This window comes from Miscanthus floridulus, chromosome 12 (assembly GCF_019320115.1).
Source record: "Miscanthus floridulus cultivar M001 chromosome 12, ASM1932011v1, whole genome shotgun sequence".
In the NCBI taxonomy this organism is placed as follows: domain Eukaryota; kingdom Viridiplantae; phylum Streptophyta; class Magnoliopsida; order Poales; family Poaceae; genus Miscanthus; species Miscanthus floridulus.
The window spans coordinates 29,715,452-29,735,304 of NC_089591.1; the positions used below are offsets into that span (position 1 = coordinate 29,715,452).

At 47.7% G+C, this 19,853-nt stretch overlaps 3 protein-coding genes across 6 annotated transcripts; 1 reads left to right on the top strand and 2 right to left on the bottom strand.

The window, feature by feature from the left end:
- Positions 1 to 583: 583 nt before the first annotated feature.
- LOC136496720 (uncharacterized) lies at positions 584 to 1,806 on the bottom strand. Its single transcript, XM_066492471.1, has 5 exons — positions 1,626 to 1,806; positions 1,416 to 1,512; positions 1,239 to 1,302; positions 786 to 887; positions 584 to 702 (listed from the first exon to the last, which is right to left on the bottom strand). The coding sequence occupies exons 1-5, from the start codon at positions 1,697 to 1,699 to the stop codon at positions 626 to 628; spliced, it is 414 nt and encodes a 137-aa protein (XP_066348568.1). The 5' UTR covers positions 1,700 to 1,806; the 3' UTR covers positions 584 to 625.
- An 89-nt stretch (positions 1,807 to 1,895) lies between these two features.
- LOC136496717 (violaxanthin de-epoxidase, chloroplastic-like) lies at positions 1,896 to 7,298 on the top strand. 2 transcript variants are annotated; one of them, XM_066492467.1, is made up of 6 exons: positions 1,896 to 2,039; positions 2,495 to 2,687; positions 2,774 to 2,940; positions 5,910 to 6,006; positions 6,086 to 6,477; positions 6,561 to 7,298. In XM_066492467.1, exons 2-6 carry the CDS (start codon positions 2,505 to 2,507, stop codon positions 7,060 to 7,062), a joined length of 1,341 nt encoding a protein of 446 aa, XP_066348564.1. In that variant the 5' UTR covers positions 1,896 to 2,039; positions 2,495 to 2,504; the 3' UTR covers positions 7,063 to 7,298. The 2 variants fall into 2 exon arrangements, with proteins under 2 accessions (XP_066348564.1, XP_066348565.1); XM_066492468.1 differs by having other exon boundaries at positions 1,897 to 2,039; positions 2,777 to 2,940.
- Positions 7,299 to 9,019: 1,721 nt separating this feature from the next.
- Positions 9,020 to 18,708, bottom strand: LOC136497209 (RPM1-interacting protein 4-like). Of its 3 annotated transcripts, none has more exons than XM_066492997.1 (5): positions 18,400 to 18,708; positions 17,746 to 18,271; positions 16,450 to 16,950; positions 16,170 to 16,340; positions 9,020 to 9,327 (listed from the first exon to the last, which is right to left on the bottom strand). In XM_066492997.1, exons 2-5 carry the CDS (start codon positions 17,749 to 17,751, stop codon positions 9,304 to 9,306), a joined length of 702 nt encoding a protein of 233 aa, XP_066349094.1. In that variant the 5' UTR covers positions 17,752 to 18,271; positions 18,400 to 18,708; the 3' UTR covers positions 9,020 to 9,303. The 3 variants fall into 3 exon arrangements, with proteins under 3 accessions (XP_066349094.1, XP_066349095.1, XP_066349093.1); XM_066492998.1 differs by having other exon boundaries at positions 18,569 to 18,691; XM_066492996.1 differs by having other exon boundaries at positions 17,746 to 18,708.
- Between the last annotated feature and the right edge of the window lie 1,145 nt (positions 18,709 to 19,853).

Here is a 19,853-nt window from a genome sequence, read left to right on the forward strand (position 1 = left end):
CGCGGGGCAGAGGCGGCGGCAGCCCTGTGGTGCTGTGGCGCGTGCCCTCGAGGAAGGGCACACGGGCAGCGGAAAAGGAAAGGGGAAAGCCCGGGATCAGGCCCCCAGAACTCGTGATACCCTGTAGAATAACACCGCACGCCCTAATCAGGGGGGGTGGCCTTCATTATATAGCCTAATAGGCTAGGGTTACAATGTACACAGGCCAATGGGCCATACACCCAATATGGGCTGTTATAATTACATTCTAACACAAAGCCTATATCATGAGGGATGAAAGAGTTCAAATGTCTTCATCTAAACTAAACTAATACTTTGGAAAAGAAGAGAAACTTCTAATTTGATGAGCAAAATTAATTAATTTTCCTTTAGACTTCGGTTCAATAGAAATTCAATGCAGCTTATAAGTTGCAAATAAGACAGTATGAATGTTGAGGCCATACAGTACGTAAGGTTAAAATTGTACAACTCAGCAGCTGTTGAGCTGTATATTAGATTCTATCGTAAGGAACACCATAAGGATGCAAATCAACAAAATACAGTTTGAGGATTATAACAATCAAGGTCCATATTCAACTACTGTGAAAAATATAATTTAGACTACTTACTGTAAAGAAACAACAATTTAGCTACTTACCTTTGGACCAAGATTCGAAGACAAAGACTCCAGCATTTCAATACCAACATCCACTTGAATCATATCTGAATAACAACGACTATTGATTACTAACACAGCAAACTGTCGGAGCTCAACAAAGAAAAACATGGCAAATAAATAAACCAACCATTGAATGTTGTCTCTGCAGTGACACTAATCTCAGCAGATACCTTCTGATTCGCCTGCTCTGCCATGGCTACATCCTTTCTCAACATTTCCAGGTATGCATCTGAACACAATAATGGCGTTGTAAGTGATGCACTCGAAACAAATAACCATTTGAAAGCAAAGAACCATCTTCATAATTGCACTGAGCGAAGAACCACCACAGTAACAAGCAAATTTCAAAAGGAATGAATGAATGATTAATACATAATAAGAAGAATTTGTAAAGAAAATAAAGGAGACACCGCATTTACAAGCTACAAACTCGGAGCTTATATTTGATGTTTCCTCTCCCTACTTGTATTCTATTGAGTCCATTAAGCAAATCTGAACATGATGCTTATCGCTGTTACAGCGTACTTAGCATCACACGGAACAAGCAAGTGTTGAAAACAAATCACACAGCCATGCTTACCAAGATCATCAATTGAAGCTGCGGCAGTGGTAGAGTGCCACTCATCCATGGCCTCCTGAGCCACCTAAAACAGGGATCCCCGAAGAAGGGAAACATGATTAGAAAACAAATCCAACAATTAGGCCACACTTAGGTAAACCAAAATGAAGCACACAGAATCCATAGCGACGACCTCACCTTGTACGGGGAGTCCAAACCCAGTGCCACCTCCGCCTTCTCCTCCTCCTCCCCTTCCCCCCGACGCCGCCGTTCCAGAGAGAGCTGCTCCACCCGGCTGAAACGAACACGCAAACAAAACAAAAGGGGAACAATGCAGATTGAGGAACCAGATCCACGGGAAGGAGGAACCCACCGAGCGGAGATGGAAAAGGAGGATCGTTGGCCCACCTCCGGATGGCGGACGCATCGAGGGGCGCCTCGTCGGGACCCTGCGCCAGCACTAGGGCTTGCGCCTCCGCCATGGCCGCCTCTCTCTCTCTCTCTCTGTCTCTCTCTCTCTCCCGCCCAGTAGAGAGAGATTTTCGAAACGGAGGGGAGAAAAAGGAAAGCGAGCACGTGATTCGTCCGGGCCAACCCGACCCATTAAGCTGGATCCGTTTGCGCTTAACGGGGCCCCGGTTGGTGGGCCCCCGATAAGCAGGAGCAGCCAGGCAGCCCTGCGCTGCACCCCTGCTGGCTGCTGCTCCGCGCCACACCTCTCCGCTTCATTCCTATCCGTCTCCCCTGCTCTGTCGTCGTCCTCCTCCTTCATCGGGCCGGGGGGAGCGTCTCCGCGGCGGCGCAGTGTGCAGAGCACAGCAGGTTCGCCTCTTGGTTTCCTCATCCCTTCCCCTCCTCCTCTCCTGTTTCTCCATCCCGCGCGACCTTCTTGTTTCACATTTTCGTTGTTCCAATTGCGCCTGCATTCAGGGCTACGTAACATCATTAGCCTAAAGGTTTCGTGCGTGGTCATCATGCTTAAAAGTGAGAGTTTGGTGACCCGGATCGATCTTGGCGCATAGTTTGGAGCTAGTGATTGCGAGGATATAAACGCACTGAATTCATCAGCAGACACTTGTCAGATGTCTCGTAGCAGATTGGTAGTGTAGTCTTACAAAACAAATAAACAAAAAGAGATGAGTCATGACTGCAATCCATACACCCAAACTGAGAATGTACCCTATTGTTTATCTAGAGAAAGCCTGAAACATTTTCTGCAGATATTTCTGCTCGAGTTGGTTTGAGTTCTGTACTGAACTTTCCCTCTTGAACTGCAGATTCAGAGACATGATGATGTCGCGACAGTGCACAAACCGCATCTTTCTAAGTGGAGGTTCCAGCTTCCTCCATGGCCTCCAATCTAGAGTTTCATCCAGTAGGAGTCGCGGCACCGTCAGACTCAACCGGTGCTGCGTGAGAGCTAATCTCTGGAGGACCGAGCGCCTTGGTGTCAAGGCTACTCCGTCTGAGGTAATACAAGATTGCTCATTCGTTGCTACCGAGACGATTCGCCTCTTGTTATACCACTAAGAACAGCAGGGTTTCCTCTTTTCCAGCAGATGATTGCAGTACTGCAAGAGTCAGATATTTTCAGTAGCATCAGGAAATGGAGCAAGTTGCAATTGGTCGCCATGACAGGGGTGGCATGTGTAGTTCTGGTAGTCCCTTCGGCTGATGCAATCGATGTTCTCAAGACATGCACTTGCCTGCTAAAGGAATGCAGGTGACTCTTCATCATACTATCAGCATAGTTTTGACATTATTGCCTTTCCACAATTTTGGAATACAGACCCATATAAGGGCTGCTTGGTTCGGAACTAGCCTCGCCTGGCTAAGCAAGCCTTGCCTTGCCAATGCGTCCGAGTGCAATTCTCTCATAGAAACTAGTCAAAATCATGCCTGCACAGACAGACCACGAGATAAGCTCTCCTGGAATCCAAATGCTCATTCGCCTCCGATTGCTGGCTCTACAAGGCAGCACATGAGGTCAGAGACGATGATGGCGATGCCGGGGTGGAGCCTGTGCTGCATTTTGCAATGATTTGTGCTGTCCAGGTTTCAAACTTTTCAGCAAAATTTCAATGAAATTTCATGGATTTTGGTAATTTCTGGGGCGGCTCAAAGAAAAATCTGAAATTTCATATGACAATAATCCATGTGCTATATAACTCTAGACTCAAATTTTTCATATTCTTCTACTCAACAGGTCTGTATTCTAATATTTTTGTTTAGATATAAACATTTTAGAAAAATCACGCTTCATGTTTTTTTAGATCAAAGGCATTCACCCAGGATTTATTAGAAAGCTTAACAAAGGCCTAAGATCCAATGCTGAGGATACCAGCTTACAAAGACATGCGTACCAACATCCAAACCATCGACAGGAAACATTTAACAAAGCTCAACTAAACAAAGATCTCAGCTACCAACTCTAAACTACAGACACACTAGTTCTCCACCAAACTAATTTGCACCAGCTGAAAGCAAGTTAAACATATCATCCTCCATGGGCCTCAGCTTGGGCTTCAGGAGGGGACACCAAGTCTTCACCAACATCAGCATCTTGTAGATAATCGCCACCGGTGAAGTCTGCACTTTGTTGTTGAAAACAGCATCATTCCTGGTCTTCCAGACGGTCCACATTGCTTCTGCACATAAGAAAAGCGTCGCATGTCTTTTTTTTTCCTCGGCAAGCATTCACCACCTCAACAAAAAAAACTCTGAACAGCTGGTTGGCAATCTTGTCCAACCCAAAACATCTATCAAATAAGGCCACAGAAAAACTGCAATGGGGAACTGAAATAAAATGTGATCAGTTGTTTCAAGCTTATCACAAACTTTATAATTTTTAGGTCCAGACCATTGCCTCTTCATAAGATGAACACCAGACTGGATTCTATTGTCAGCAGCCCTCCACAGGAAAATTTTCACTTTGAGAGGATTGTTACATTTCCACACGGACATCATTTGTATATCCACAATTCCACCTGAAGTTATCAATTTGTATAGAGATCTTGTTGAATACTTTCTAGAACGCTCAAGTGCCCGCCCTCAGGAAGCTGCACCTCTGCAGTTCATCCCACTCATCTCTCCTTGTCTCATCTAACTCTCTTCTAAACTGAATTAACCACTTCCCATTCACTCTTGCCTTTGCTACCTCCAAATCTGGCTCTGAGGTGATCTGAAACAGCCTGTAGAATTTGATTTTTAAAGGACAATCTCCCAGCCAATTATCATGCCAGAATCTTGTCTGTTGTCCTCCTACCTCAACAGCTCTACCTCTCTGGTACCACTCTCGAATATCCAACAAAGATCTCCAAAACTATGAACCTTTCCTAGTCTTACAACAACAACAACAAAGCCTTTAAGTCCCAAACAAGTTGGGGTGGGCTATTAAATGGATTGATAGATTGGAGACGGGAGATAATAGCCTTTTCTGTTCACTGTTGAGGAGAAAATATCTGGGACAGAAAAATATTTTTCAAATCAAGACTAGGAAAGGTTCATAGTTCTAACAAACATTCATAGCTCTAACAAACATTCAACAGTATACTGCATGTTTAAGTCTAAAAAATTCTGGCCAATTTTCGAATTTTGGTAATTCTAGGGGTGGTCGAAAAAATTCTAATACCAAACTTGAAAATCCTGGTGCTGTCCAGCCTTAGGCTAAGCACTTGCACCGAAGAGGCAAGGGGCATCTACATCATGGCCGATGCGTCACGTCATGGACTCATGGCGGAACCAGGGGTGACGTGTAACAAGGTCTTCGTGGATGCCTCCTGATCGATATGGATGCGACGTGTGTGATACGCGGAGAAAAAGGCATAGAGGTGACGCATGTGAGCGTCCCATGGAGCTTTGCCATGTCATGCCTCACAGTCAGAGACGAAGAAGTGGCTAGTGTAGTCAAGGCTAAAGGCGAAGTAGAAGTGCGTGAAGAGGACCAGCAGCAAGCAATGGAAACCGATCGAAAAACCAAAAGAAATGCCAATCAACCACCAGCAAGAGGGAAAACCATGATCAACGAATTAGGAAAAGACTCTAGTATCCAATCAACGCAACTAGTCGCACTGCTCTCAGCAAATATCTTTATGGATGATCTTCAAATGGGCACGCTAGGAGGCAACGTGAGGGCATGTGTCCAGCACGCCATGGAGGACAAACAACTAAGAATTAGTTCAGTTGCCGACGTATTGCTTCATCCTCATTATTGAGTTGTATGGACTGATCAGTTTAACCAAAAAACTTAATAAGGTAATAGAAAAAGGTGGACAATTCACTTATACTTTAACCCCTCACGTGTAGACTTTCATATCGGATCTCCAGAGATATAACAATATACTCTAACACCCATAGATGCTTAATCTTCCACTGTAGAATGCATCTTCTGTATTGCACTGCAGTTTTTTAATTCTGCCAGCATTTTGTCTGCAGATTTCTCTGCTTCATGAACTGCAGTGACTGCACAGATGTCTCATTGTTTCATCCAGTGGTTTGTCTAAATTTATATTCAGTATATAGCCAATATAGGTCAATAAGAAGTTAGTAACTACTTGAAACTAAGAGCTCCGCATTCGCAAGCTTGTCATCTTTTGGAGAGTAAACTTAGATTGTTTTATACATTTGTTAGCTGTTACTCAATTTTTTTTTTTGAGGAAATATATGTTACTCAATTGATTTTTCCTTTCTCAGAATAGAGCTGGCCAAATGCATAGCGAACCCATCCTGTGCAGCAAACGTAGCATGCTTGAACACATGCAATAATCGACCTGATGAAACTGAATGCCAGGTTAATCCCATAAACCTTGAGCTAACTGAAATCTGCCAGAAAAATAAGCTTTTTATGCTCTGCTTTTATCATCCATCAGATCAAATGTGGAGACCTGTTTGAGAACAGTGTAGTCGATGAATTCAATGATTGTGCTGTTTCACGCAAGAAATGTGTTCCAAGAAAATCCAATGTCGGCGAGTTCCCAGTCCCTGATCCATCAGCCCTGGTTAAGAACTTCAATATGGCAGATTTTAATGGCAAATGGTACATTTCAAGTGGCTTAAACCCGACATTTGACACATTCGATTGCCAGCTTCACGAGTTTCATGTCGAGGGAGACAAATTAATTGCAAACATAACATGGAGAATCCGCACCCCAGACTCTGGTTTCTTTACCAGGTCAACCGTGCAGCGTTTTGTGCAGGACCCCTCACAGCCTGGCATACTCTACAACCATGACAATGAGTTCCTGCACTATCAAGATGACTGGTAAACCCTCTTAGAAATTCTTTTCCACCATTGCCAATGTGTCATGCCTAAGGTTTATCAACTTGATATTTGCTTACCTGTAGGTACATTATCTCATCAAAGGTTGAGAACAAGGATGATGACTACATATTTGTATACTACCGTGGCCGAAATGACGCATGGGATGGTTATGGTGGTTCTGTTTTGTACACAAGAAGTAGAACTGTACCTGAAACAACAATACCTGAGCTAGAAAGAGCTGCAAAAAGCATAGGTCGGGACTTCTCGACGTTCATCAGGACTGATAACACCTGTGGTCCTGAGCCGCCTCTTGTGGAGAGAATCGAGAAGACTGTGGAGGAAGGAGAGAAGACCATCGTCAGGGAGGTGAAGGAGATTGAGGGAGAGGTTGAGGAGCTGGAGAAGGAGGAGGCATCATTGTTTCAGAAGCTGGCAGAAGGTCTCATGGAGGTGAAACAGGATTTGATGAACTTCTTGCAGGGGCTGAGCAAGGAGGAGATGGAGCTGTTGGATCAGCTGAACATGGAAGCGACTGAAGTTGAGCAAGTCTTCAGCCGTGCACTGCCATTGAGGAAGCTAAGGTAGCTCCAGCAGCAAAGGACTTGGAGAAAACAAGCCATCAAGTACTGAACGAAATAGATTCTATTTGCCACAGCAGAACCTACAGTGACAGATTGTTGAACAGACAACAAACATTTGGAATTCTCTTTTTTCCCCCCTTTTCTGTGGTCACAACATATTCCCAGGTTAGCCCTATTTGGAAAGCATCAAGCGACAATGTAACTTTTCCTGCCAGACCAAAAAAGAACAAGTATATATTATGCTACTTTTTCTAATAATACTTGGTACTACACTATACCATCAAGGTGCTAACTAGCATATAGTGGGTTGCTTTGTGCTATCGCGGACGCTAAATTCAAATAGCGGTATCTGATAATCACACACACTACTACGTAATAGATTTTCGGAGACGGTCATTTCTTATTTTTTTTGTCCGCCTCTAATCAATAGTCACTATTAATCACACTTTACAGAGGCAGTCAAAATAGATCGCCTTTGAAAATTGATTAATGGAGGTGGGCACCTAAAGATGTCCGCCTCTAAAAATTGATTAACGGAGGTGGGCGTCTTAAGGTGCTCACCTCTGTTAATAGTTCTAGAAAACCCCCCAAAAAAAGTCCTTCCCAGGTATCGAAAAGTTATTTTTTAAGCCGGGTATCGAAAACTTTGGTACATTGTATTGAGAACTACAATTTTGGTATAGACCATGTCAACATCCAAGGTTGTTTGAAAATTTCAAATTTCAAAATCCATGAACTTAAAAACAATATTTTAGGACTCTAAACTAATTCAAATAAAAAACATTTTAACTAAGAAGTTGTAGATCATGTCGAGAGCTACAATTTTGATATAAAGTTTGTCTTCATTCGATTTCATATGAAAAAATATTATTAATTCTTTCTAGATTCAACTATTTATATCTCTGAAAATCGATTTTTAGAGACGGACGCTTAGGATGCCCTAAGGTGACCGTCTCTATTAATTGATGATTTCTAGAGGCAGGCATGTAAATGATATTCGGAGATAGACATTTTCGTGAGGCCGCCCAATTATTTACGGAGGCGGCCCCTAAATATGTCCACCGCCGTTTATCAAAGAGACTGTGTCCTAAAATCGTTTTTGTGGTAGTGACACAAATTTATTTATATATCATAAATAATTACTAAACATAGACATTTAATTGCACTCATAGGTATGATGTCTGACATACTTTAAATTAAGAAAACAAACATGGTGTCCACACATTACATATAAAATCATCTCATATCAGAGTTTTTAAAAAATAGATTATAAGAGACATAAAATAGTTTATAAAACCATCATTTGTTGTTATTGTAAGAAGTAGCAACCTCATCACTCCCATAATCTCTCGAATCATTTGTTCCGTTACAAAGAATTGCGGACCGCTATAGCTATCTGTTACCTCAAATAGTGACCGTTAAGTTCCATCCTGCTAAAATCTAGTCCACTACGGCGTAGCGGTAAGAGATCGTTACTGCTATTGTGGACGCTATAGCGACCACTATTTAGTTCCATGTATATCATCTCTTGTATGATAATTATTTGATGTTAAAGCTTAATTTGCTATTTTATCTAAATTTAAGTCATTTCCCTATGTAAAATGCAAATATCAAAAGGAACTCTTATATCTGCATATGTCCTAATGTAGTAGGGGACCTCCACCCCCTGTTTCAGTTGAAAAAAAGTATAGTTACATATCTCCTAATTTCAAGGATTTTTTTAAAGGAGGCTCTCTGGAAAAGTTGATTATACTAAAAAATGCTCTTCAGGAAGATCCCAACTAGAAAAATGGTAATAAAAGGACAAATGGTTAATTTGTATGGATTTTTCTGTTTATAATATTATCATAGCTATTAAGAATAACAAGGGAGCACACTGCAGTTTGTTTTAAAATAAAAAAAAAATTGAAAGCACATTGTTGGTGTCTGACTGATATCCACATTAACTAACTATAGAACTCCAGAGCCCATTCAATAAACCTTTTATTATCACAAGGAAATTGCTCACTCCATACTTTACAAATCTAAATGGTATCATATATATGTTCCATGTAAGTGAAGAGCTTAAATGGAACAATCCAATTACAGATACATAATCACACCAACAATAACAAACATGACATTCCTCAAAAAAAAAAAAAAAAAACATGACAACTAGCACAGGAAGAGTTACAAGATAGGGATCTCATCACAGAAGTAGTATAGGAAGTTGTCCAGAACTCTTTGAGATCATGTCCTCGTTTTCTCAAAGTATGCAGCAAGAACATTTCTGGAGATAAAAGAGACAAGGATCAGTCGATAAGATATCCCTGTATCACATGTGGAGTTTTAGGGAACTTCTGTGTGTTTTAATTTTCCATGTTTATTTATCTGGAAGGGAAATTCACTCATTTGAAGAATCTAAAGGTATAACAGTTTGACATTGTATACCAAAACAATACCACGGTTAATGGTTTACTACTATTGACAGAGCAGTAAGGAATATGTCTCAGTGTTTGCGCTGGCCATGAATCAAAACAAACAAATGAAGATAATTAACACATCATGCAGCTTATGTATTTATGTTATTATCTAACATATCTTAATACAATCTATCTGATATGGACAGCAGGTCTGCCCCTGACGAATCGTAAGTTGTAGCCGTGGGAGACCGAAGGACGAGGCTTGAAGCGCGACGAACAGCGTCGAGGTGTCGTGGTCGCGCGTGTGGAGGAGGAGGAGGAGGCGCGCGACAACAGCACGAGGCGGCTAGGGTTAGGAAATCCCAGCTCCCTTCAGGAAGCCGGAAACAACTCTGTTTCTGCTTAATCCCATCTCAAAGTCTTTACAAGTATTTATACTTCTCTCTAATAATAATCTCTCTAATAATAATAATAGGAATAAATAAAATAACTATGGGCTTTTAGGCCCCTAGGCCCCCCTGGCCGGCAGCCCCTAGCCACTAATGGGCCTACGCCTTGTATACTGGATGCCGGTCATAACATCTCTCCCTGCCTGCGCAAACATCTCGTCCTCGAGCTGGAAGTCAGGGTAGAGGGTGCGGAACTCGTCGATGGACTCCCATGTTGCATCCTCCTCGAAGAAGCCGCGCCACTGGATGAGTACTTGCCAGGCACCCTGGCGTTGCTGGGCCCGGAGCGCCTTGGCAGGAGCTGGCAGCAGCCGACCGTCCAGGGTCGGCTCAAGGACGCCCAGCGCTGCTGGAGGGTCCCCTTTGTGGCGCTTGAGCAAGCCCACATGGAAGACATCATGTAAACGAGCACCCTCCGGCAGCTGCAGGCGGTACGCCACCCGGCCGATGCGTTCCAGGACGCGGAACGGCCCTGCGTAGCGAGGACCGAGCTTGCCCTTGGTGCCCGGCTCGAGGGATTGAGCCGTGCGGTACAGCAACCGCAACCAGACCCAATCACCCACTTGGAACTCCACATCGCGATGCCCTGCATCATAATACCTCTTGGACAGCTGCTGGGCCTGCAAAAGACGTTGGCGAACCTCTGCTAGGACCTCATCCCGGGATCGTAGAAGAGCATCAGCAGCTTCCGTACGCGCCGTCCCTGGCGTGTAGGGCAACATTGGCGGAGGAGGCCGACCATAGACGACCTCGAAGGGAGTGGCGCGCAGGGCGGTATGGAAGGAGGTATTATAGCAATACTCCGCCCACGAGAGCCAGTCCACCCATGCACGCGGGTGATCGCCCATCACACAGCGCAAGTACATGGCGATGACCTTGTTGACCACCTCAGATTGGCCATCCGTCTGCGGGTGGAACGCCGTACTCATGCGGAGTTTAACGCCGGCCATCCGGAAGAGATCCCGCCACACGTGCCCGGTAAACACGGGGTCCCGGTCACTGATAATGGACAGCGGGAACCCATGAAGGTGGACAATGCCGTCGAAGAAGGCCCGGGCGACAGGTCGTGGCAGGTGTAGGGGTGTCCGAGCGCGATGAAGTGAGCGTACTTGGAGAAGCGATCCACCACGGTGAGAATGACGGACTTGCCACCGACCTTGGGCAGCCCCTCGATGAAGTCCATCGAGATGTCGGCCCATACTTGGGACGGCACCTCGAGGGGCTGCAGCAGCCCCGCCGGTTGCAACGTCTCCGTCTTGTTCTTCTGGCAGGTGGTGCAAGAACGCACCCAATCTTGAACCAACACGCGATCCCGTGGAATGTAGAAATCGGCGCGGAGGCGGTGGAGGGTCTTCTGGACTCCCTCGTGGCCAGCCGAGTGCGCCAGGAGGAGCGCCTGGTGGCACAGGTCCCCATGGTCCGGTACAAAGATGCGGGACCCATGGCGAAGGAGCCCGTCGTCGAGGTGCCACGGCTCCGAGAGCTCGCTGGCCTGGAGCTGCTGGAGGAGCTGCTGGCCATCGGGCGCGGTCGCTGTTGCCCGCCTGATGTCATCCAGGAGGGCGAAGGTCGGCCCGGACAGGGCATGAACAGCCACAGTCGCCCCCTCCATGGTGGCCGTAGCCCCCTCCGCTGCATCCCAGCGAGACAGAGCGTCCGCCACGGTGTTCAGACACCCCGGGCGGTACTCCACAGAGAAGTCGAAGCCGAAGAGCTTGCTGATCCATTGGTGCTGCGGAACGGTGGACAGACGCTGATCAAGCAAGAATTTGAGGCTGTAGTGGTCAGTACGAACCAGAAAATGACGCCCCCACAAGTATGGGCGCCAATGGCGTACTGCCTGCACCAGGCCGATCAGCTCCCGCTCATATGCTGCAAGCTTCAAGTGCCAGGCAGCAAAGGGCCTGCTGAAGTAGGCGAGGGGTCCCACGCCCTGATGTAGGACAGCGTCGAACCCCGCACCTGACGCGTCGCAGTCCACGACAAAGGTCGTGGCGAAGTCCGGCATCTGGAGAACGGGCCCTGTGGTCAAGGCGCTCTGAGCGCCTCGAATGTTGCTGCTGCGTCGTCGTCCCATGCAAACGCGTCTCGCCGTAAGAGACGCGTGAGCGGTGCTGCGATGAGGCCGAAGTCCCGGATGAACTTCCGGTAGTAGCCCGCGAGGCCTAAGAAGTCGCGGAGGCCCCGGGCGGAGCGTGGAGTTGGCCATGCAGCAACGGCGGCAACCTTGTCGGCGTCCATGGCGACGCCGCCCTCGGAGATCACATGGCCTAGATAGGCCACCGATGTCGCCCCAAATGAGCACTTGGAGCGCTTCAGGTGAAGATGATGTGCCCGCAGCGCATTGAGGACGATGTTGACATGCTGCAGGTGCTCAGCCCACGAAGAGCTGTAGATCAAAATATCGTCGAAAAATACCAGCACGAACCTCCGTAGGTAGGGTCAGAGCACATCGTTCATCAAGGCCTGGAAAGTTGCTGGGGCGTTGGAGAGCCCAAACGGCATCACCATGAACTTGTAGTGGCCGTGATGCGTGCGGAAGGCAGTCTTGGCGATGTCGTCGGGATGCATCCGCACCTGATGATACCCGGAGCGCAGATCGAGCTTGGTGAAGAAGCGAGCGCCATGGAGCTCGTCAAGCAGCTCATCCACCACCGGGATCGGGAACTTGTCCTTGGAAGTCTTGGCGTTGAGGGCGCGGTAGTCGATGCAGAAGCGCCAAGACTTGTCCGCCTTCCGTACCAGCAAGACGGGTGCAGAGAACGGAGAGGTGCTCGGCCGGATGATGCCCTGGGCGAGCATGGCCGCACACTGTCGTTCCAGCTTGTCCTTCTGCAGCTGGGGGTAGCAGTACGGGCGCACCGCGATTGGGGCGGTGCCGGGCAGCAGGTGGATGCGGTGGTCGTACGGGCGCACCGGTGGGAGCCCCGTGGGCTCGTCGAAGACGGCGCTCTGCTGCTGCAGTAGCAAGTCCATCAGCGGCTGCTGGGCGTCGGCGGAGAGTGCAGTGAGGTGCTGCTGTGGGACCGCCGCGTCGGGGCTGCGCACGCCCTGCCAAAGGACGCGTCTGCCCTCATGCCAGAAGGACAGCGTCATGGCCTCGAAATCCCACGAGATGGGACCCAATGTCCGTAGGTAGTCGACGCCGAGGATGAAGTCGAAACAGCCCAAGTCCAATCCGACGCACGTGATGGAAAAGGACTCCGAGCCGATGCGGATGTGCACGTGGCGAGCAATGCCCTCGCAAGGTAGCCGGTCGCCGTTGGCCACGATGACACGGAGCTACTCACCGCCCGTCGGGGCGAGCCCTAGGTGGCGCATCGTCGCGCCATGGAGGAAGTTGTGCGTGGAGCCAGGTGTCGAGTAGCGCCAACAACCGCTCCCCTTTAACCATCACCGGGAGAAGCATCGTATTGTCCGTGCGGATCCCTGCAAGTGCATGTAGAGAGACCACAAGAGCATTAGCGGCCGCAGGCTCCTCGGCGTCCGGAGCCTCGGGGTTGGCGACGTTATCCATCGCCGCGGCATCCCCCAGCCCGTCGTCGATGTAGTCGTCCGACTCGAGGTAGAAGAGCCGTGGGCACACGTGGCCACAGACGTAGGGCTCATCACAGTTGAAGCAAAGCCCTTGTCGACGCCGCTCCAGTTGCTCGGCCGGCGTGTAGGCGGCGAAACTGGCGCACCGGGGGCGCCCCGTTCGCCGCTGCTGGTCCGCCCACTGGGGGCACAGGGGCTCCAGCTGGAGGAGCACCCGCGCCTGGCACGCGCGGGGGAAAGCCAGGCCGCTGAGGAGGTCGGGCGCCCCGCTGCAGAGGCGCTGGAGGCATGGCCGCCGCGCGACGCTCAAATGCCCGGGCCAAATACATGGCAGGTCTGAAGGTCGGGTGGATCCCACATCTCCACATCCACCCGAATGTGCTCCGGGAGGCCGCCAACGTAGAGTTCGGCCTTCTACTTTGTGGAGATGTCGCGCGCATGGCACAACACCGCCTGGAAGCGGTCAGAGAACTCCTGGACGGTGGAGTGGAAAGGTAGCCTGCCCTAGCTCGGCCAATCTGGTACCGCGGACAGGCGGCCCGAAGCGGAGACGGCACAACTCCACGAAGCGATCCCAAGGAGGCATGCCCTTGTCTTGCTCGAGGGCGTAGTACCATGTCTGCGCCGTCCCCTTGAGATGGTAGGAAGCCAGCCAGGTGCGGTCGGAGGCCGGTGTGCGCTGGCCCCTGAAAATCTGCTCACAGTGATTGAGCCAGTTTAGGGGGTCCTCGGAGCCATCGTAGGTCGAGAACTCCAGCTTGTAGAACTTCGGGGGGTGGCACCCATGATCACCCCCCTGCTCGCCGCCCTGATTACCACCCGAAGGGAAGCTGTCGATGGTTGGGGAGGCGATGGAGTGCGGCAGGAGGCTGTTGCCATGGAGGAGCGTGCCATCGACACCTCCATATAGGGTGCCTGCTGCGAACGGCCCACCGTGAGCGACGACAGCGCCTGTCGTCAGCGCCGGCGGTATGGACGCCCGCGGTGTCGTCGTGGAGTAGATTGGCGCTGTCGTGGAACTAGAGCGCCCAGGCCGAAATCTGCGACGACGACGGTGGAAAACGAATCTGTTGAATCGGAACATATGTCGACGACAGCGATACGGAGGTCGGCGGCGAGGACAGTGCCGCGCTGGGCATCCCGTAGGGGTACGAGATGGCCAGGGTAGGATGCGGCTGATGATGGCGGCGGAGGGAGTGGTGGTGGCTGTGTGGGCAGCGGCGGCGTGATGGTCAGCTGTCCCTGGAGGAGCGCCCGCAGCGTTTCCTGGACCTCCCGCATGTAGTGGCTGAGGTCCACGATTGCCGCCGTCGTCTGCTCCGGCGAGAATACCGGGGCCGGCGCAGCCACCGATCCCAGCGGCAGCGACGGGTTCACCACCACGCCTGAAATTGTGGGAGGCGCTGTGGTGGAGAGCGGCGTGGCGGAAATCGCCGGCGAAGGCGCGGTTGTGGAGGCAGCGGGGGAGTCCATGATCGGCAAGGTCTCTGATACCAGGTTGATATGGACAGCAGGCCTGCCCCTGACGGATCGTAAGTTGTAGCCGTGGGAGACCGAAGGACGAGGCTTGAAGCGCGACAAACAACGTCGAGGTGCCGTGGTCGCACGTGTGGAGGAGGAGGAGGCGCGCGACAACAGCACGAGGCGGCTAGGGTTAGGAAATCCCGGCTCCCTTCAGGAAGCCGGAAACAACTCTGTTTCTGCTAATCCCATCTCAAAGTCTTTACAAGTATTTATACTTCTCTCTAATAATAATAATAGGAATAAATAAAATAACTATAGGCTTTTAGGCCCCTAGGCCCCCCTGGCCGGCAGCCCCTAGCCACTAGTGGGCCTACGCCTTTTATACTGGATGCCGGTCATAACACCTATCATATAAGAAATTGACAATGAAGCTGCCAGTTTTTTTAAAAGAAAAAAAAAGTGAAGTTGCCACTTGCCAGTATTTATTACTTGCAGAATACAGATAATGATGTGTGGGTTCGCAAAAAAATAACCTGTTCTCAATGCTACCGACCGACCAGCTGTATGGCATGGCATACAAATATTGTCATCGATACTTCAATGAATTTAAGGTCACAAAATTAAATTTTTAAGGAACATATGAATGAACTATATAGAAAACATTTATTGTTTAGTCGTCAGATCAAGGTTCAAGATCACATAGCTGGACAGATTGAACTGTTAATGCCAGACAATTAGTCACAGTTGATTACAAGACAATTAAATTTTATTTGGTACCTTGTTGGTCACTTGCTGTTGAAAAAGGCAATTTGTTTCTAGTACCCTTCTGGCTGTAGTGTGGCTGTGTGTTAGTGTGAGTTTTGAGTGTTTTCGGGGGACTTTGTCCTTGTGTACTCTCTTCTTTCTTAATAAAATAATACACAGCCCCCTTGCGTGTTCGAGAAAAAAAATACATGAGCCGTGGGCATCTAATGCTACAATGCTAGTGCACTAATGTATTCAGGCTATGTTCTACTGGAGAACATAGGGAAGATTAAATGCCAGAGAGTTCTAAAAGCAAATAGCATATATATCTTTAGTTTGTTATATATGATCTATCAGATACAATACATAATATTAAGTTAGCATCAACATCATGGAGATGATGATACTATTTCTGCATAACTGCATTTACATATATGGTGTGCAATCATATGTACCAAATGAATGAAGAATTGAACATATAAACTGAATTTTCAATTTTACTTGCTTTTGCATACCTGTTGCACCTTATTCTCCTCGCTACGGGTGGTAGATGGTTGCCTAGCAGAAGAGGTAGGTGACAACCTATCGTCCCTTACTCGGTTGAAGATACCAGTGTACTTTTCACCTGATGCTGCATTTGCATCATCCCATTCACCAAAGGGTGGTACAGCCACTTCTTCTTCAGGCTGGATTGACAAATGCAAAGCAAGAGTATTTACTCTAAAGGCATTTCTAGCCCATATTCATTGAAATATTATATTATTGAAAAACCGAAAGATAGTAAGGTATTATTACCTCACAGCCACCCGGCTTCATCCTGCTCCTTCCAGGCATATGCTGGCCATACCCCTCTGAAGATGGCCTCCTCTCTGGAGTCTGCATTCCAGTCAACTTGTGCTTCGGCTTTGATTGGTTGTTTGGCTGCATTGGTGAAGCAGACCCAACAGCTGTTCTGTAGGGGCTTCTTGGTGCCCCAGCATTACTCCCTTGTTCTCTCTGAGGATTTGCATGTCTTCGTGGTGCAGGCTCACGGTGAGTAGGCCGGTCGGAGTGTCGTTGGTCGTCAGTTTCAGGTCTCGGTCGATGTGGTGGGTTCCTTGGACCCTGGTCTTGAGGATCGGTTTTGTAGGCCGTTGGATGCAAAGGCGACTTGCGAGGATGTTCCGGGTTCCTCCTTGGATCATTTGGTTGTGTAGGAATTCCTGTTTTCTTGTTCTTCCGTGCATCCTCGAACTTTTGTGTGTAAGGGGTGTTTCCTGTGGTTTCCCAATCCCCAAATGCAGGAATTTCAGGGTGCTGTACAGAGCAGATCAATCAGTAGCTTTAGTCAACTTTCTGGAGGACTATGATTTATGATATATAAACATGTAAAAGCATCCATCTGTTGCTAGGATCATTTCTGTAGGAGAAGAATTAGCAAGGACAAAAAGGTTCTCAAGCATCCCAAACTATGCTGAATACTCTACAGCAGGATTCACATTAACATTTCTGAAAAACTAGGACTGAAACCCCCTAAATATTTGGGATGTCTATGATACATGCTGACATGCAAAAGAAGAGTATAATCCATATATCAATCTGGGTCAGGTGCACTCAGATCTAGAATTGTGACATTTGCAGTTCACTGGTTTCAACAAGGATTTATCTGGGAAAGCATCAGCCATATATCAACCTTAGAAAAAAAAAATCGCTCACAGCATAAATAGGGCTACCATACACAGCACACCAATCACCACAAGAATAAACTAAGGTGGGTTTATAATTACCAAACCAGCTAAGCACACTGCTCATTCATCAGTAGTTATAGGTCCCATTATGTCTCCCTGTGTCTTCCAGACAGGACGTCTAAAATTAACTACAGCAAAAACACGTCCAGATGTATAAAATGTCAAAAATTTCTCCAGCCTAAGCAAGACAAGGCAGAACCAAAATATCATTCTACACTAGTTCTTCTCTAACCAGTCAATTAGCCATCACATGACAGACCAATTCCAGATTTCCTACAGTTGAATCAAAATGTAATACACGGTACCAAGACATCAAGAGGTCAAAGACATGATAAGTACGCAAAATCAGAAACGATTTACTCACCGCCATCAGCCAATTCAGATCTGCAAGGCGGAATTGAGCTTCTCCAGTGCAAAGAAAATTCTGAACTACCACCCTTTTTACACAAATTCTTGGAGGAACAGAGCACAGTCCTCCAAAGGAAAGCACAGAAGTGTCAGTTTTTCCTCAGAGTAGTACTGACTGTACTATTCTTTCCTCGAAGAGTTAGCATAGTACTCCTTTCATCTCAACCAACTCACCAGGAACCAACAGAATCAAGATCAAATCCTCCCAAGAAAGGAATATCACAGGAACTCCCAAGTTTATAGCCTTTTTGCAGCAAGGATAAAGTTAAGGTACCCCCAACCACCCAAATCCATAAAAACGAGGAGGGAGGATTGAAGGAAGCTCTGCCCTGCCACCGAAATCCACCAAATCCTCTCAGGAAAACGAGAAGTAAGAGCTGCAGATGACTAATTTGACCCTCAATTATTCAGAGAAGCTCCAAAATCACCAGGATTGATGGTGTCTTCTGCTGGCTACGGGCTACCCTTTCCAACTACTCAACCTGAACAAGCATCCAACCCAATTAAATAAAGATCAAATTGTCTCCTCGACAACACAAAGCAGAAGGAGTCACCAAGGAGAAGTCAAAGTTGGATTCTTTGACGCTATATAGGACTGCAATTAGACTACCCAAGAAAATGGATCGAAGGCGACATCCTTCGCACGAATCTCTCAAGAGAAAACACAAAAAAACACTCTGGAAGAAACTCAATTTTCTCAAGGAAAACGCTCAAATCCCCCGCGGCGGAAGGACCGAGTCACCGAAAATCGAACTCAAAGGTGGATCCTCTCTTCTGACCTTGCGGCTTCAGAAGTAGTACACGCGCACGAGAGAGAGGAAGTGGGAAGGAACAACCGAACAAGGAATTCAGAGGGTGAGGAGAGGAAGAAAAAGAGAAGGAAGCGAGGAAGAAGACAAAGACGTTGACGAGGGAGTGAGAGCCGTTTTGCTTGTCAGTGAAAGCCTTCAAAGCTCCTTTTTTTCGTTTTCGGATAAAATTCGGTACGGACACTTTAAGGTACGGAGAGTTTCTTCGTCCCTGTTTTTGCCCCTTTCTTTTTTTTTTAGCAAAATTCACCGTCGGTTCCAGAACTTAGCCGGCGATGTTATGCACGTCCATGAACTTTTAAAGTGATATCTATGAGTCTTTAAACTTAGCAGAAAGTGTTATTTAGGTTCCTGAATTTTTAGAGTGATCATCGTAGGTCTCTAAACTTGACCGACAATATCATCCCAGTCCATAAACTTTCAAGGTGATCACCCCTATCCAAATATGGGGCGCGTTCGCTGGTCTGGTAAACAGACCAGCCGGCTGATCCTCCTCAGCGAACACTGTTCATCAACCAGCCGCTACTAGTGTTTCTCTCTCACAAAACCAGTCCAGTTTCAGCCAAGTTTCAGACCAGCGACGGGGCCATGATGTAACCTACTCTATAAGCTGACATAGCACACGTGACCTGTACCTTAGACATGGATCCAACATGTGTCAATTAATCAATCATTATTTATATAATATTTATCATGAAAATTATTTATATAATATTTATCATGAAAATATAAATTATATCAAAATAATAGACATCAACAAAAAAATAAATTAAAGTATTAAAATAAGGATTTAATCCACTCTTGGTCCCTCAACTATTGTGTCGGTCTAATTTTAACCCTCGACTACAAAATCGTCTCAGTACTTGTACCCCTAACTGTCAAAACCGTTCATTTTAGCACCTAGGCGGGGGCAAGGCTATTTTAACCAACGTTGAGCGGTTTTGACACACAACCTCCATCTCAGTGACATGTGGGGCCCACACGTCATTGACTCAATCCCTCCCTCTCCATCCTCACGGCCACGGGCTCGCACTCCTGGATGCCGACGAGGAAGGCGGTCGCAGCGCCGACCACGGCAGCACACGCGCGGTCCGCGAGCGAGCCATGGCACCCAGCGCTCGCGCGCCTCCACGTCACCGTCTGCGTGCTCAGGGCGTGGTGCGGTGCCGATGGAGCCTCCTCCTCCTCCGGACACAACCTCGCGCTCCTGGACGCCGACGAGGAAGGCGATTGTGGTGCTGACCGCGGCAGCACA